We start from the raw sequence: 17917 nt of genomic DNA, 5'->3' as shown, positions 1-17917 counted from the left end.
CCTACCAACAGGGAACCTACGTAAGGACTCTATATGGGCTCTTGGATACCCCATCAGGGAAAAGGGCAATTTTTGTTTACAACACCTGTGATAAACATTTTTGTTCAGATGAGCCTGACCAGATGTTTAGGCAGCCAAGGTGAGTTTTTTAAGTCTCTCATTAACTTCGGAAGCCTTAAATCTCCTTACATTAATTCCTCGTTAATTCCTGCTCTCCCCAGGGTAGTTCGCCTGGTGCCTTCATTGTACACCTTATGGCATCAGGCAAAAATGTTCCTTTCTAACCAGGCCTTTGGTGGATCTGATTGACATCCTATGCCCTTAAAAAAAAAATGGGGGAGGACTATTGGGTTGTTATTTTAATTTTTATTATGCATTTTGTGGTTTTATATCTAGATTTTATTCTGTGAACCCCCAGGTACAGGGCAGTACAGTGGACACTCAGGTTGCGAACGTGATCCGTGCGGAATGCACATTCACAACCCGTATGGCACGGCTGCGCATGCGCGGCTTGCGATTCGGCGCTTCTGCGCATAGTGCGATTCGGTGCTTCCGTGCATGCGCGACTCCCGAAACCAGGAAGTAACCCGTTCTGGTACTCATGTTTTGGCTGGTCCGTAACCCGAAATACAGTGGTGCCTCGCAAGACGAAATTAATCCGTTCCGTGAGGCTCTTCGTCTAGCAGTTTTTTCATCTTGCGAAGCAAGCCCATTGACAGCTTAGCGGATTAGCGCTATTAGCGGTTTAGCGGCTTTTAGCGGATCAGCTGTTAAGCGGCTTATCATCGGATCAGCTGATAAGTGGCTTAGCGGCTTAGGAAAAGGGGAAAAAACCCGCGGGAACTCGCAAGACATTTTCGTCTTGCGAAGCAAGCCCATAGGGAAATTCGTTTTGCGAAGCGCCTCCAAAACGGAAAACCCTTTCGTCTAGCGGGTCTTCCGTCTTGCGAGGTGTTCGTCTTGCGGGGCACCACTGTATCACAACCTGAAGCATCTGTAACCTGATGCATGACTGTATATAAATTCAACTTAATAATAATAATCTGACATATCCTTTTTCGCAGACCACTTTGAGGTTTCCTTTCTCTTATAATCAAGCGGCGTTTAAGTTTGACGAAGCAATAAAGTGCCGCACCAAAGGCCCTTGCTTGCCCCTCCCATTTTCGCCTCTGGCCCCGCCTCCAATTGGCCTGCGGCCCCCGAAAAGTTGCTGGGAAGGGAATATGGCCCTCTGTGAGGAGCAGGGACCGGAGGGCAGAGGATCTCACCACGCAGGAGCACTGCTGACACGGGTCCGATGGCGAGAGCCACTGGGAGCCTTCCGGATATTCGCGGCCTCCGTGCTGGCACACTGTCGGGGAGACAGGGGGGTTAGGGGTCCGCCAACAGCCCCTCGTCCGCCCCAGCCTCAAAACTGAGAGCCAGCGAGGCGACATGCTTCGACCTGGGAGAGGCGGGTTCGAATCCCCACCCGGCCCGGCCGCTTGAGTCAACCGCTGCATCTTTCCGCCTGTCCTACCTCACAGGGTTGTTGCGGGCATTAAATGTGGCATCGGGGAAAACCAAGAACGCCGCCTGGAACTCCTTGGAGAGGAAGGTAGCACATTGATGCAATAAATAAAAGCAGATTCCGGGGGACTGGTTTTTGCAGCTTACCTGGGCATTGTGGGCAGCACTGCCCAGGCTTGCGGACAGGACTGGCGCACGGCACCTGGGGGCAAAGGACCGGGCTGCATAGCACGTTTCCACGGAGGCAGCTGCAGTGCCGGCAAGGGTCCGAGGCTGGGGTGAAGACTTGCTGGTTGGCAAGTTTCTGGCCCTCATGGAGGCAGCCGTCGCAGGTGGGGCAGCAGGCTGGAGCGTCGGGGGGCAGAGGGTGGGTGCACTGCTGCGGGCAGGGCTTGGGTTGGCAGGTCACGACTTCAGCCTGCGGAGGAAGGAGGGAGGCAGTTCAGGGGCTAGGACACATGTTTGGCATGCAGAAGGCTCCTTGGTTCAGGCTTGCCATGATTGGGGGTGCTGAGCGAGGCCAGGGGAGCCCACCTGCCCCTGTAGGTGCCAACCCCTCTGCCCTCACTCACCTGGCAAGAGCACGTGTGGCAGGCGTTCTGCGGCGAGCTGAAGGCCTCTCCGCTCTTGTAGAGGCGCCCCTGGAAACGGCAGGCGCCCGTGCACTTCGGACAGCACTGCCCGGGCGGCACGACGGGGTTCTGGCAGGGGACAGCTGGGCACGGAGCGGGCAAGCAGGTCACAGTGCCAGCCTGTGGGCAGGGAAGGGACAAGGGCCCTGTGGTTTACATCCTGGGCATTTGCAGATATGTTCATAGAGATGGGCTGCCCCCAGGAATTGGTGACAATCATCATTTGCGCCCTATAAAATCCATCCCACTAGGCCACGCTGCCTCTTGGCTCCAAAGTCAGGGAGGAGGTACCAGTTGGCCGTACGTGCATGGGAGAGAACATTCAGCGTATAAGCAATTGTATGAACTCCTGTTTCTTTTTCATTAGATGTAATCGTTGTTATTATTATTTTTAATACATTTTCATTAGTTTTTAACATATTAATTAACATTCATACAACAGAACTTCCCATCTTATACAATATTTTTTGGACTTCCGTCAACACCTCTGATGATTTTCCATTCCTATCACTTATGCATTTCTTAATTTCATATTACCTTTAACTAATAATTCTCCTCATTGTCTTTTTTGCAATATTTCAAATAATTCACCTTACCAAACTTTTTGCAAACCTACTAGCGTAATCTGTCCATCACGATTACTTTTTAAATAGTTCGTAAATTTACTCCAGTCTTCTGAAAATCTCTAATCCCACAGGTTTCGAATCCTTCCTGTTAGTTTATCTAATTCTGCGTAGTCCATTGATTTCATCCTCCATTCTTCTTTCATCAGATGTCATCGTTATTAGATGCTACGCTTTGCGACTGTATTTGCTGCAAATTGTTGTATTTTGAATTGTAGGAACCCGCCCTGGGATTTTAGGGTGAAAGGGGGGCACTACAACACCCGTTAAATTAGCTAAAGTGTATAAAGTTAGTAATAAATGTTGGAAATGCAAAGAAAAAGAGGGAACATTTTATCATATGTGGTGGGAATGTAAAAAGGTGAAAAACTTCTGGGAGATTATATATAATGAGATGAAAAAAATGTTGAAATATACATTTATTAAGAAACCAGGAGCATTTTTACTTGGCATTGTAAGAGATGATATAAACAGAAAGGATTGTAAGTTGTTTTTATATGCAATGACGGCAGCAAGAATATTATTGGCACAAAAATGGAAGCAAGAAGAATTACCGACAAAAGAAGAATGGAGGGTGAAATTGATGGACTATGCAGAATTGGATAAACTAACTGGAAGAATTCGAAACCTGCGGGACCAGAGATTCTCAGAAGACTGGTGTAAATTTACGGACTATTTGAAAAGTAACTGTGATGAATTATTGCAAAAATGTTTAAAGAGGTGGATTGTGAGTTAAGATGATTAAAGGCAATAGGAATTTAAGAAATGATAAAAATGGTGGATCATCAGAGGTGCTGATGGAAGTCCAAAAAGATTGTATAAGAAGTGAAGTTCTGTGGAATGTATAATGATTATTGGTATGTTGAAATTAATAAAAAATATATATAAAAAAAGAAAGGGGGGCACTATAATAATAATAATAATAGTAGTAGTAGTAGTAATAATAATAATAATAATAATAATAATAATAATAATTTATTTATACCCACCCATAACAATAATATAGCTGCAGTACTAATAATAGCATCAATATGATGGTGTCCAAGTGTGTGAAGAATTCATAGAAACATAGAATCATAGAATCATAGAATTGGAAGAGACCCCAAGGGCCATCGAGTCCAACCCCCTGCCAAGCAGGAAACACCATCAGAGCACTCCTGACATATGGTTGTCAAGCCTCTGCTTAAAGACCTCCAAAGAAGGAGACTCCACCACACTCCTTGGCAGCAAATTCCACTGTCGAACAGCTCTTACTGTCAGGAAGTTCTTCCTAATGTTTAGGTGGAATCTTCTTTCTTGTAGTTTGGAACCATTGCTCCGTGTCCGCTTCTCTGGAGCAGCAGAAAACAACCTTCCTCCCTCCTCTATGTGACATCCTTTTATATATTTGAACATGGCTATCATATCACCCCTTAACCTCCTCTTCTCCAGGCTAAACATGCCCAGCTCCCTTAGCCGTTCCTCATAAGGCATCGTTTCCAGACCTTTGACCATTTTGGTTGCCCTCCTCTGGACATGTTCCAGTTTGTCCGTGTCCTTCTTGAACTGTGGTGCCCAGAACTGGACACAGTACTCCAGGTGAGGTCTGAGCAGAGCAGAATACAGTGGCACTATTACTTCCCTTGATCTAGATGCTATACTCCTATTGATGCAGCCCAGAATTGCATTGGCTTTTTTAGCTGCCGCGTCACACTGTTGGCTCATGTCAAGTTTGTGGTCAACCAAGACTCCTAGATCCTTTTCACATGAATTAAGCAAGTCTTTCCCAAATTGGGGAGGGCAAACCACTCAGCTCCCATCCATCGCAAATTCCTTGAGGTAGAAATCCTGCAAAATCCGTCATCAGGGACGGCAGCTTCATGTCTGACCACAAAACTAGCAAGAACCCGTTTCGAGGAAGCCTAATGCTGACTGCTAGTCTGGAAAACATCCTCTGTTAAGGTGCAAGGAGTGCTCGGGAAATGCAGTAAAAAAAACATGGGTTCAGTAAATTGTTCCAAGGACTGTGGTTGGATGAGAGATGCTGGGGCGATGGCAGGAGATGGTTGTGGGAAAGATGAAGCGGTCAAGATGATGTCTCTTCTGCATCCAGGGCAGCTGTCTACCAGGTCCATCTGGTACGCAGGATGAGACCCTACCTGCCCGCGGACTGTGTCGCCAGAGTGGTGCATGCTCTGGTTATCTCCCGCTTGGACTACTGCAATGTGCTCTACGTGGGGCTACCTTCTTCACACAATGGAGGTCCTTCTTCATGCAATGTATCATTAAACTATGGAACTCACAGCCACAGGAGGCAGCAAAGGCCACCAACCTGGGTAGTTTTGAAAGAGGATTAGATGAGTTTGTGGAGGATAAGGTTATCTCCTGGTTGGACTACTGCAATGCGCTCTATGTGGGGCTACCTTTGAACGTGACCCGGAAACTGCAATTAATCCGGAATGCGGCAGCTGGACTGGGGACTGGGAGCAGCTGCTGGGACCACATAACCCCAGTCTTGAAAGACCTACATTGGCTCCCTGTACATTTCCAAGCACAATTCAAAGTGTTGGTGCTGACCTTGAATGCCCGAAACGGCCTCGGTCCAGTATACCCGAAGGAGAGTCTCCACCCCCATCGTCCAGCCCTGAGGTCCAGCTCCAAGAGCCTTCTGGCGGTTCCCTCACTGCAAGAAGCCAAGTTACAGGGAACCAGGCAGAGGGCCTTCTCAGTGGTGGCGCCTGCCCTGTGGAACGCCCTCCCACCAGATGTCAAGGAAATAAACAACTATCTGACTTTTAGAAGACATCTGAAGGCAGCCTTGTTTCGGGAATTTTTTTAATGTTTGATGTTTTATTGTGTTTTTAATATTCTGTTGGGAGCCGCCCAGAGTGGCTGGAGAAACCCAGCCAGATGGGCGGGGCATAAATAAATAAAACTTATTATAATAATTTAAAGGTAAAGGTACTCCTGACCGTTAGGTCCAGTCGTGGCCGACTCTAGGGTTGCAGCGCTCATCTCGCTTTATTGGTCGAGGGAGCCGGCGTACAGCTTCTGGGTCATGTGGCCAGCATGACTAAGCCACTTCTGGCGAACCAGAGCAGCGCACGAAAACGCCGTTTACCTTCCCACCACAGCGGTACCTATTTATCCAATTGCACTTTGATGTGCTTTAGAACTGCTAGCTTGGCAGGAGCAGGGACTGAGCAACGGGAGCTCACCCCGTCGCGGGGATTCGAACCGCCGACCTTCTGATCGGCAAGTCCTAGGCTCAGTGGTTTAAAGTGTGCTAATGGGACCCCTCTCTCTGACCTTTTTGGGCTATATCCTGCCATGCGTTTCCAATTAGAAGGCCTAACAAATGGGGAATCTGGTTTGAGCCTCCGTACCAAACTCCCCCAGGAGAATTTTCTCCTGTCTCTCTCCTCTGGCGACCCTACTTACCGAACACTGGCACTGGTTGCAGGGGTCCCGGGGGTCAGGGAAACTCTCGCCGTCAAGACAGTCTCGCCCGTGGAAGCTGCAGGAATCGCAGGTGGGGCAGCCGCAAGGGTCGCGCGACGGATGTGGGCATCGGGTTGTGGAGCAGAGCGTGGGTCCGCAGGAGACGTCACCTCTCTGGGCAGCGGGGAGAGAGGGCCAAGTGTGAGTATAAGGTGTGGGGTACCTGGAAAACCTGGTGGCGTCCGAGGGTCCAGCCCCTTTGCTAAGCACGGAGACCCCCATGGAGATGGGTGCATAGGGAGCCCTCACACCTGCTTCCCCATCCCAGGGCAGATCTACATACAGGGGGGCAAAAAACAACAACCCTATAAATAAGTCAGAAATTAAATTGTTAAAAGAAAAAGAACGCTATGGAAAATCACTTAGATTTTTTTTCTTGCTCTGCAGCACCACCTGGTGTTGCATGTTTATAGCGCATTTTACTAAAAAAGAAGAAAAAACGCTATGGAAAATCACTTGATTTTTTTCCTGCTCTCCAGCGCCACCTGGTGTTGCATGTTTATACTGCATTCAAAATGCTGCTTTTTGACTAATTTAGCTGAGTTCCCAGTTTTATTTTATCCTGACGTTTATTTCTATAGTTTGCCCTGCATGAAGAGATCACTTTCCCCCCAAAACGCCCGTTCCACTGCTTCGGTCGGCGGAACTGGCACTGTTACATTATCCCCGTGCTGTGTTTGTAAGAAATCAATCCCATAGCTGTCAACTTTTCCCATTTTTTAAGGGAAATTTCCGCATAGGATTCCGCGCGAGAAAAGGGAAAAGTCAACAGCTATGTGGCAATCCTTTAGTGTGGCAGAACTTTGGAACTCCCTGCCACTTGACACCAGGAAAGCGCCATCAACGGAACTCTTTTTGGCGTCTGCCAAAACCACATTTGTTCAGATGAGCCTCCCTGAGAATTGGCTGACATGGAGAAGTCGATGTGTTTAATTAAACCATTACTGATAGGAATGGGCCTTAGGGTCAAAAAGGAGAATGTGCTTGTGGTATCTGCGTCTGAAGACTGAAGAGATAAAAGAGGCCGGTTCATGGGAAATAGTAGAGTTGGATGCTATTATGGACTGGCAGAAGTCCAGTCCTAGAATCACAGGAACATATAAGTGCAGGGTTGAAAAGCACTTAAGAGGTCCTCTAGACCAACCCGCTACAATGGAAGAAACACAGGTAAATCTCAAAACTTACCAGGCAGCGGCATTCCTCACAAGGCTTGTTGGGGGCAGGGAAGCTGTCTCCCTCCCCATATTCACGGCCTTGGAAACTGCAGCCTGCAGTGGAAGGAACAAGGAAGGACTCAGACATCCCATAATTTAAAAGGGCATCTGGCGTTAGTCTGCCAAAGGCCCGGTTGAAAAAGAGCGTTTTCACCTGGTGCCTAAAGAACCGTTGGCCTAGAACCAGTTTTGCCCACCTAGTGCCCTCTGTGGAATAATAATAATAATAATAATAATAATAATAATAATAATAATAATAATACTTTATTTATACCCCGCCCATCTGGCTGGGTTTCCCCAGCCACTCTGGGCGGTTTCCAACAAAATATTAAATTACAGTAGTGCATCAAACATTAAAAGCTTCCCTAAACAGGGCTGCCTTCAGATGTCTTCTAAAAGTCTGATAGTTCTTTATCTCTTTGACATCTGGTAGGAGGGAGTTCCACAGGGCGGGTGCCACCACCGAGAAGGCCCTCTGCCTGGTTCCCTGTAGCCTCACTTCTCGCAATGAGGGAACCGCCAGAAGGCCCTTGGAGCTGGACCTCAGTGTCCAGGCTGAATGATGGGGGTGGAGACGCTCCTTCAGGTATACAGGACCGAGGCTGTTTAGGGCTTTAAAGGTCAGCACCAACACGTGGAATTGTGCTTGGAAACGTACTGGGAGCCAGTGCAGGTCTTTCAAGACTGGTGTTATATGGTCTCGGTGGCTGCTCCCAGTCACCAGTCAAGTTGCCGCATTCTGGATTAGTTGTAGTTTCCGAGTCACCTTCAAAGGTAGCCCCACATAGAGCGTATTGCAGTAGTCCAAGCGGGAGATAACCAGAGCATGCACCATTCTGGCGAGACAGTTTGCGGGCAGGGAGGGTCTCATCCTGTGCACCAGATGGAGCTGGCAGACAGCTGCCCTGGACACAGAACTGACCTGCGCCTCCATGGACAGCTGTGAGTGCAAAATGACTCCCAGGCTGCGCACCTGGTCCTTCAGGGGCACAGTTACCCCATTCAGGACCAGGGAGTCCTCCACACCTGCCCGCCTCCTGTCCCCCAAAAACAGTACTTCTGTCTTGTCAGGATTCAACCTCAATCTGCTAGCCGCCATCCATCCTCCAACCGCCTCCATACACTCACACAGGACCTTCTTCAGTCCAGAAATCTCCGGAGGCAGCCCCCCAGATATTTCAATGCCCAAATATCGTCCTCCGAACTGAGACCCCACGAAAATATAATTTGTTCCGCTCTTCTGGATCTTGCTGCCCAGAATGCTCTGTTCATCTTCCTGGATCAGAGGGGCTCCAGGCCAATGAGGCCCCCGTGGGGAACCCGCCACTCCACTCTAAACCACTCACCCTGCCCCATAGCGGGTAGGGCACCTTTGCCCAAGGGGCACTGACCTTGGCACAACGGGCAGGAGCAGGGTCCGGGCACAGGGTAGGCACAGGGGGCTGGCGGGCAGAGCTTTTTCAGGCACTGAACCGAGCCGGCCTGTAGCAAACGGAGCAGAGGGTTAGAATCACAGAATTGTAGATTTTGAAGGGACCCCGTGGGTTCCCTTCTATGCAGTGCCAGTTTTACGTAAAAGCTAAACAAGCTATAGCTTAGGGCCCCTCTCTCTTGGGGCCCCCCAAAAAATTTAAAGGAAAAAAACCTGGAGGTACATTTCCAAAATATAAGATAAAAAGCAAATAAAACAAAGCATACATACAGCAACAGTGTTTTGTGCTGTGTAGGCTCCTCTGATGTAAGTCATGGGCCCCGCCTGCTCCCTAAAATATCACTGATTTGCTCCTTTCTATATATAGGGTGCCTACATTCTGCATGGACTGGTTGCAAATGTTATGTGCAAATGGCTTGAGATACCTATGAGGTCCATCAGTGACCATATAGCATATATTCAACACAAAACACAGAGACAATGCGTTTGCTCATTTCTATATATAGGCTGCCTACATTCTGCTATTTATACAGTGGTACCTCGGGTTACATACGCTTCAGGTTACAGACTCCGCTAACCCAGAAATAGTATCTCGGGTTAAGAACTTTGCTTCAGAATGAGAACAGAAATCGTGCTCCAGTGGCGCAGCGGCAGCAGGAGGCCCCATTAGCTAAAGTGGTGCTTCAGGGTAAGAACAGTTTCAGGTTAAGAACGGACCCCCGGAATGAATTAAGTTCTTAACCCGAGGTACCACTGTAATTATTAGCAGTTTACATCATATATTTACACCTATTATTTCATGTTGTAGCAAGTTTCTATATATTAGGTCAGGCATAGGCAAACTTTGGCCCTCCAGATATTTTGGACTACAATTCCCATCATCCCTGACCACTGGTCCGGTTAGCTAGGGATGATGGGAATTGTAGTCCAAAACATCTGGAGGGCCAAAGTTTGCCTATGGCTGGATTAGATTATGAGTCTTTGTATATTGTGTTTCTAAAGGAACTTTTGTTATTGCCAAATGCCAATGTGTTTGCATTATTAAGTTTGTTATGAATAAAAAGTCATTTTAAGTTAGAGCCTAATAATTATTTCACTATCAATATACTTGTTCTTAATTGTATTTCACAATTAATATACTTCTTAATTGTACTTCTGTTCAACAATTACTTTGATAAAATACATATTTTGTTATGTGCAAATGGCTTGAGATAACTATTAGGTCCATCAATTACCATCTAGCATATATTCAACACAAAAAACAGTGATCGTTTGTTGTTGACAAAGGACAGCTGGACATATCAAGGGCCCCATGACCTTCAGGAGCTGAGGGCCTCATCAAACCTAAATCCTTTTTTTAAAAAATGATATTTATTAAGGTTTTCCAATTACAACAACAACAAAAAAAAAACACATCCAATTTTAAAATCTTTTTCCCAATAACATCTTTCCAGGACTTCCCCCCGCGAGTTCCCCCCTTTAAAATGCAATACAGATTAAAATAGAAAAAGGTAAAAAAAATTATTTTACACCCTTTGGATTCCGAATTTCCCTCCCCCCTTTCCCGGTTGCGTTCCCAATGTTCCTCAACTTCTGATGTCTTCCTGGAGTTCCCACATCTCTCTAAGCCATAGTCCTTTACCAGTCATCTTTAATTTCGAATGTCCAATCTTGGAAGGAATCTGTCTCAAAAAAAAAGCCCATTTCTTCCATCCAGATTTTTATATCTAGGAGTAAAAACTCCAATTTTATTTCTTTAAGCCTGTCAAATCTGGATGTCCCAAATGCTCCCACCTCCAGCTTTGTCCAGTTCTTATTATTTTTGTTGTTCTTGTTGATCTCACTCCTCCTTTTTTTCATCAAACCCAAATCCATCCCTGCTTCTATGATCCCGTCTTGTGGAAAAGCCCAAAGCGATATTGTGGAAAGGGGGGTTGCTGTTCCACAATTCTTTTTGCAACCGAGGCAGGGCTGACCGATGCAGAGACAGAATGTGTCCCTGTCCCCAGCCTCAGATTTTGAGCTGCTTACGTCCCTCAGCCCTTGACCAACTCACCTTGCAGGTACACTGGGAGCAGAGAGGGTCCCCAGGATCGGCGAAGCTCTGCCCGTTGCTAACGGTGACACCGTTATAGGAGCAGCCTGTGTGGAGACAGGAGAAGGCGGCGAACGATGATGAACTCCCTGCTTTTGCAAGTTCCAGTCTGAAGGTCTACGTGGGGCTGCCCTTGAGACTGATCCAGAAACTCCAGCGGGTGCACAATGCTGCGGCGAGACTCCTTACGGGGTCCTTGCCGCGGGATCACATCCACCCGGCGCTATACCAGCTGCACTGGCTCCCGGTGGAGTACAGGATCAGGTTCAAGGTGCTGGTTTTAACCTTTAAAGCCCTATACGGCCTAGGACCCTTGTACCTACGGGACCGCCTCTCCTAGTATGTCCCACGGAGGACCTTACGGTTTTCAAGCAAAAACATCTTGGAGGTCCCGGGCCACAGGGAGGTTAGGCTGGCCTCAGCCAGAGCCAGGGCCTTTTTTTTTTAATAAATATTTATTAAAATTTTTTTGAATACAAATGCAAAAATAATCAACAATATAGCATATATCATGACATATTTTCAAAACCTCTTTGGACTCCCTCACATCTCCCGCTCCCACTTACATCTTCTTAAATTTTAACCAGCAAATTATCATCTTATTTATATTCCTAGGTCCCATTCTTTTAAACATAGTCTAATCGTTCTCCAAATGGTTTATATTTTCCTCGATCTACTTATCATCCTAATTCCATCTAATTTAGTGGTGGTCAATTATTTATGATCTAGCATCCTTCTTAACATTCAACCAAATTACAATGCTTTTTAAAATAAATCTTAAATTTCTTCCAGTCTTCTTCAACCTTCTCTTCTCCCAGGTCTCGGATTCTCAGAGCCAGGGCCTTTTTGGCCGTGGCCCCAATCTGGTGGAACGCTCTGTTCCAAGAGACTAGGGCCCTGTGGGACTTGACATCTTTCCGCAGGGACTGCAAGACGGAGCTGTTCCACCACAGTCTGACCCCCTCCTTTGGTAATCCACACAGAACTCTAGCCCAATGGTTGCCATTAATTTGATTTTGAACTGATTTTAGAATGAATTGATTTTAGAATGCTGTGTCACTTTTATTGTTGTTAGCCACGCTGAGCCCAGCTTCGGCTGGGGAGGGCGGGAATATTATTATTATTATTATTATTATTATTATTATTATTATTATTATGCAGGAAACAGTGCCCCTGAGCATGTTCAGAAAGCCACTCCAGCTTTTCAGAGGCAGATCTGAACGCTTTTCTTCCTTGTCTGCTCCTGTTTCTGCCTGTAGCCCCCTCTCTCCCCCCCCCTTGCCCCGGCACTCTGACCTCACCGTGGCAGATGGGGCAGCACTGGCCGGGCGCCCGGACAGGGTGGGTGCACCCCACTTTGTAGCAGGGCTTTTTGGTGCAAGTGACAAAGCCATTCATGCAGGTGCAGAGGCCACAGGCGTCCTGGGGGTCCGGGAACTCCTGGCCGTTCAGGTAGCCCTCGGAGAGGTACTTGCAACCTGGGGTGGCAGAAAGGAAGGCAGGAGAGAATTTCAGGCTCACACACAGGCAGGCGAGCGGGAATAATTAGTAATATCCATGCAACATGCAGTCAGTAGCAGGAGTTACATAACTTTATGACCACGGTTGTTGTTTAGTCGTTTAGTCGTGTCCGACCCTTCATGACCCCCTGGACCAGAGCATGCCAGGCCCTCCTGTCTTCCACTGCCTCCCGCAGTTTGGTCAAACTCATGCTGGTAGCTTCGAGAACACTGTCTAACCATCTCGTCCTCTGTCGTCCCCTTCTCCTTGTGCCCTCCATCTTTTGAAGAATTGATGCTTTTGAATTCTGGTGCTGGAGGAGACTCTTGAGAGTCCCATGGACTGCAAGAAGATCAAACCTCTCAATTGTGAAGGAAATCAGCCCTGAGTGCTCACTGGAAGGACAGATCCTGAAGCTGAGGCTCCAAGACTTTGGTCACCTCCTGAGAAGAGAAGACTCCCTGGAAAAGACCCTGATGTTGGGAAAGATGGAGGGCACAAGGAGAAGGGGACGACAGAGGACGAGATGGTGGGACAGTGTTCTCGAAGCTACCAGCATGAGTTTGACCAAACTGCGGGAGGCAGTGGAAGACAGGAGGGCCTGGCATGCTCTGGTCCAGGGGGTCACGAAGAGTTGGACACGACTAAAAGACTAAACGACAAATATATACAGTGTTACTTCGGGTTAAGTATTTAATTCGTTCTGGAGGTCCGTTCTTAACCTGAAGCTGTTCTTAACCTGAAGCACCACTTTAGCTAATGGGGCTTCCTGCTTCCGCCCCTGTGCCACTGGAGCACAATTTCTGTTCTCATCCTGAAGCAAAGTTCTTAACCTGAGGTACTATTTCTGGGTTAGCAGAGTCTGTAACCTGAAGCGTATGTAACCCGAGGTACCACTGTATGTGTGTGTGTGTGTGTGTGTCTATCTATCTATCTATCATCTACAGTGGTGCCCTGCAAGACGAATGCCTCGCAAGACGGAAAACCCGCTAGACGAAAGGGTTTTCCGTTTTGGAGGTGCTTCGCAAAACGAATTTCCTATGGGCTTGCTTCACAAGACGAAAATGTCTTGCAAGTTCCTGCGGGTTTTTTCCCCTCCCCCCTTTTTCTAAGCCGCTAAGCCGCTTATCAGCTGATCCGCTAAGGCGCTTAACAGCTGATCCGCTAAGCCGCTTATCAGCTGATCCGCTAAGCCGCTTATCAGCTGATCCACTAAGCCACTTATCAGCTGATCCGCTAACCCGCTTAACAGCTGATCCGCTAAGCCGCTTATCAGCTGATCCGCTAAGCCGCTTATCAGCTGATCCTCTAAGCTGCTTATCAGCTGATCCGCTAAGCCGCTTATCAGCTGATCCGCTAATCCCCTAAGCCGCTAATGCGCTTGCTTCGCAAGACGAAAAAACCGCAAGACGAAGAGACTCGCGGAACGGATTCTTTTCGTCTTGCGAGGCACCACTGTATCTATCTATCATCTCTATCTATCTCTATCTATCTATCTATCTATCTATCTATCTATCTATCTATCATCTATCATCTATCAATATCTGTATCTGTATCTGTATCTATATCTATATCTATATCTATATCTATATCTATATCTATCTATATTTATATCTATCTATCTATCATCTATCTATCTATCTATCTATCTATCTATCTATCTATCTATCTATCATCTATCTATCTATGTATGTATCTATCTCTATCTATCTATCTCTATCTATCTATCTATCTATCTATCATCTATCTATCATCTCTCTATCTACAGTGGTGCCTCGCAAGACGAAAAACTCGCTAGACGAAAGGGTTTTCTGTTTTTCGAGGTGCTTCGCAAGACGAATTTCCCTATGGGCTTGCTTCGCAAGACGAAAACGTCTTGCGGGTTTGCTTCCTTTTTCGTAAAACCGTTAATACCCGGGGAATCTGCACTCCGCAAGACGAAAAAATCGCAAGACGAAGCAACTTGCGGGATGAATTAATTTCGTCTTGCGAGGCACCACTGTATCTTTCTTTCCTCCTCTTTGGCATGCATCCAGAGCGCTTACCTTCACAGACTTTGCAGCAAGGTCCCGAGACGGGGAAGGGGCACTCCAATGGCGGGCAGGTTTTGGCCTTGCAGGTGACGCTCCCCTCCCAGCAGGAGCAGACTCTGCAGGGGTTTTTGGGGTCGGGGAACTGTTCTCCGTTGGGGAGCTCTTTCGCCTGGTAAAGGCAACCTGGGGGTGGCCGGGGAAGAGAGAGCACAGAGGAGGGCTAGTCAGTGAAGAAAGGGGAGGGGTGGTTGGAGCCAGGACTCCTGGGTTCTGGAAGGGAAGGCGGTGGGGAGGGAGAAGGTAGCTGATGGGTTAAACAAAGGGGCGTATGAGAGTATGGGGGTTCAAGGTTCTTATATCGATTTACAAAGCCCTGGACAACAACGGGAAACAAAACCTTTCAGCGCCGTCTGCCGAGTCCTGTGGAACTCCCTGCCACTAGAAAAAGATTTGTTGTCAAACAAACCTCACTAACTCAGGAACGACTGATAGCGCTCTGCAGATGATCTGAGCCATCAAGCTCAGGGTCCAGTTGGTCCCCAAGCTATTCCAGACCCAAGTTGCTCAGGGCTTTGTAAATCGATATAAGAACCTTGATCCCGGCTTGGCGGCAGATGCGTGGCCAGTTGTTGCCACTCCCTGTAGCCTGACAACCTCAATGAAGTGTATTCCGCATGTGCCAGGCTCTGAGCGTTGACCCAAGTTAGGAAGGATGTTAATAAACAATGTATCCTCTCCTGCCTCCCTGAACATTCCCACATGCATAAGCTCAGAAGTGACCACTCACCGTCGCACGAGTGGCAGCAGTCCAGCTGCAGTGGGTGGGAGCACTGGGCGGGCGCGCAGGGCTGGCGTTGGCAGGTGATGGTCCCATTGTTGCAGATGCAGTCGCGGCACTTGTCTGACGGGTCATAGAACCGCCCCATGTGCTGGTAGGGGACACCCAGGTAGAAGCAGCCGGCTGGGGGAGCTGTAAGAAGGAGGAAAGGAGCGTTGAGAGTTGGAAAGCAGTGGCCTTTTGGAGTGGCAAGGGAGGGACGCGGGTGGCGCTGTGGGTTAAACCACAGAGCCCCCGATCAGAAGGTCGGGGGTTCGAATCCCCGCGACAGGGTGAGCTCCCGTTGCTCGGTCCCTGCTCCTGCCAACCTAGCAGTTCGAAAGCATGTTAAAGTGCAAGTAGATAAATAGGTACTGCTCCGGCGGGAAGGTAAACGGCGTTTCTGTGCGCTGCTCTGGTTCGCCAGAAGCGGCTTAGTCCTGCTGGCCACATGACCCGGAAGCTGTACGCCGGCTCCCTCAGCCAATAAAGCGAGATGAGCGACGCAACCCCAGAGTCGTCTGCTACTGGACCTAACAGTCAGGGGTCCCTTTCCCTTTATATTATTATCACCACATCTATAGCTTACCTTTTTCCTCCACGGTGTTCAAGATGGCCCTCATGGTTCTTTCCTCCCCCTCATTTAACCCCCACAACAACCCTGTGAGGTAGGTTGGGCTGAGAGACAGTAACTGGTCCCAGGTCGCCCAGTGAGCTTTGTGGCTGAGTGGAGATTTGAACCCTGGCCTCGCCCAGGCCATGGGCTGGCACTCTAACCACTACACAGCACCGCCTTTGCTGTAGCTCTGAGTCACTGGCAGGGGGGTTTTCAGGGTCCTCCAAGCCTTTGGCAATAGGCAAGTCTTTTTCCTTAATTCACCAAGGCCTTTCCAAACAACTCATGCAGCCATTTCATGGCTTCCGCTGCATATTCCCGACTGTATTTCGCATTTGGTTACTTGTCAATCAATCAAATATCCTTTATTAGGCATAGCAAACCACACATTGTCAAACAGACAGCGTATACAAATTGTGCAAAATACGAGCTCAACATAACAAGGTTTTTCCCAGTCAGATCTTTAACTCCAGAGAAAATCAATCTGCATAAATAATACGATACAACATACCCCATCACCAATCAATTGAGAACCACTAAATCTCTTTATAACGGCCCAGTCTTTCTACATGGACAGCACTCAAAAATTCAGCCACTATTATAGTAATTTGATCATTCCTGTCCGAAAGCAGGTCCTGAACTGTTGGTGGCATAGAATTGAGCCTATTGTGTTGTAGGGCCTCTAATAATTGTCTTCTGCGATAAATGCCAAAATCATTTGGTTACTGTATTTTTCGCTCCATAAGACACACCTGACCATAAGACATACCTAGTTTTTAGAGGAGGAAAACAAGAAAAAAAATATATTCTGAACGAAACAGTGGATGTATGATTTTTGTGGTTCATGCTGTGGCCACAGACATGATATGTGATTTGACAGTGAGTTTGGGGTAGCCCAATGCAAAAATCCTGAGAATCCATGTGGATCCGTGCCTTGTAACCACATTTTTGGACCATTGCGGCCCCACGAAACAGTGGATGCGTGATTTTTTGATGCAGGCTGTAGCCATAGACATGCTATGTGATCTGATGGTGAATTTGGGGTGACCCAGTGCCAAAATCCTGAGGATCCATGGGCTTTTACCTCCCCACTTCCAGGCAGCCTCCTTTATACCTAGAGTCCCTTATCTCCCTCCTGATGGCTTGCCGACCAGCTGCTCAGCGGTTTTGTTTCAACACCCCCTTCCCTCTTTCTGAAAAAAAAAAAGCACAATCTGCTTTTTGCCCCTGGGCAATTCGGCTCCAGGGACCACACATTCGCTCCATAAGACGCACAGACATTTCCCCTTACTTTTTAGGAGGAAAAAAGTGTGTCTTATGGAGCAAAAAATACGGTACTTACGGCATGAGCTGCTGAGAGAGTTTCTGTCGGTGCGAGGGGCGCGCGCGTTTAGGAAATAAGTGAGTGAGCAGCAAGTGCTTCGGGGATTGGACCCCTTGCCAGGGAAGCGGGCAGACTCTGGAAGGTGAAGCTGGTGCAGTTCCTTACCTGGACACTGGGGACAGCATTCTCCGGGCATCAGGAACGGTTCCGGGCACAGAAGGGGTGGGCAACGGCGCGAGAGGCACTGGACGTTCCCATTCTGCAGACGGGACGGGGGGAGAAAAGCTGGCTGAGCGTTGCGCTGGTACAGTTCTATGATTCTACAGTGCTAGGATTCCTGCTTTGCAGGGGAGGGGTTGGACATGATGGCCTCTGGGTGCCCCTTCTGTGATTGCAAAGGGGAAAGACCCCACCATCCTTTCCCCGCCACCCTGGCACTCACGATGCAGTGGCACTGCCGGCACTTGTCCGTGGGGTGGGGGAACTCAGCTCCGTTCGGGTACTCCTTCCCGGCGTAGTTGCAGCCTGCGCAGGAAGGGAAGGGTTAATAGCGGGCCCCATTAGTTGAAGAAAGAGATCTGTTTGGTTCTGGCGAGCAGAGCTGACTGGGGGCAAGACTAGGAAACAAGTGGGGATCAGGGG

General features: G+C 48.1%; 1 protein-coding gene across 3 annotated transcripts in view; it reads right to left on the bottom strand.

Moving 5' to 3' along the window:
• Positions 1-17917, bottom strand: part of KCP (kielin cysteine rich BMP regulator) — a 190074-nt gene that overhangs the window by 109622 nt on the left and 62535 nt on the right. For all 3 annotated transcript variants that reach the window (XR_013842776.1, XR_013842777.1, XM_079992103.1), the window contains exons 24-35: positions 17718-17800; positions 17441-17534; positions 15306-15488; positions 14531-14701; positions 12287-12463; positions 10947-11032; positions 8850-8940; positions 7430-7512; positions 6185-6358; positions 2082-2261; positions 1657-1927; positions 1269-1351 (exon numbers count right to left, since the gene is read on the bottom strand). Coding sequence is in view for 1 of the 3 variants with exons in the window: in XM_079992103.1 (XP_079848229.1) it covers positions 1269-1351; positions 1657-1927; positions 2082-2261; positions 6185-6358; positions 7430-7512; positions 8850-8940; positions 10947-11032; positions 12287-12463; positions 14531-14701; positions 15306-15488; positions 17441-17534; positions 17718-17800 (1676 nt within the window). In the remaining 2 variants the exon portion in view is untranslated. The remainder of the gene's footprint in view (positions 1-1268; positions 1352-1656; positions 1928-2081; positions 2262-6184; positions 6359-7429; positions 7513-8849; positions 8941-10946; positions 11033-12286; positions 12464-14530; positions 14702-15305; positions 15489-17440; positions 17535-17717; positions 17801-17917) is intronic.

This window comes from Podarcis cretensis, assembly GCF_951804945.1.
Source record: "Podarcis cretensis genome assembly, chromosome: 10".
NCBI lineage: Eukaryota > Metazoa > Chordata > Lepidosauria > Squamata > Lacertidae > Podarcis > Podarcis cretensis.
Note: the sequence above shows the minus strand (reverse complement) of the source record. Positions and strands in the feature narration are given on the sequence as shown.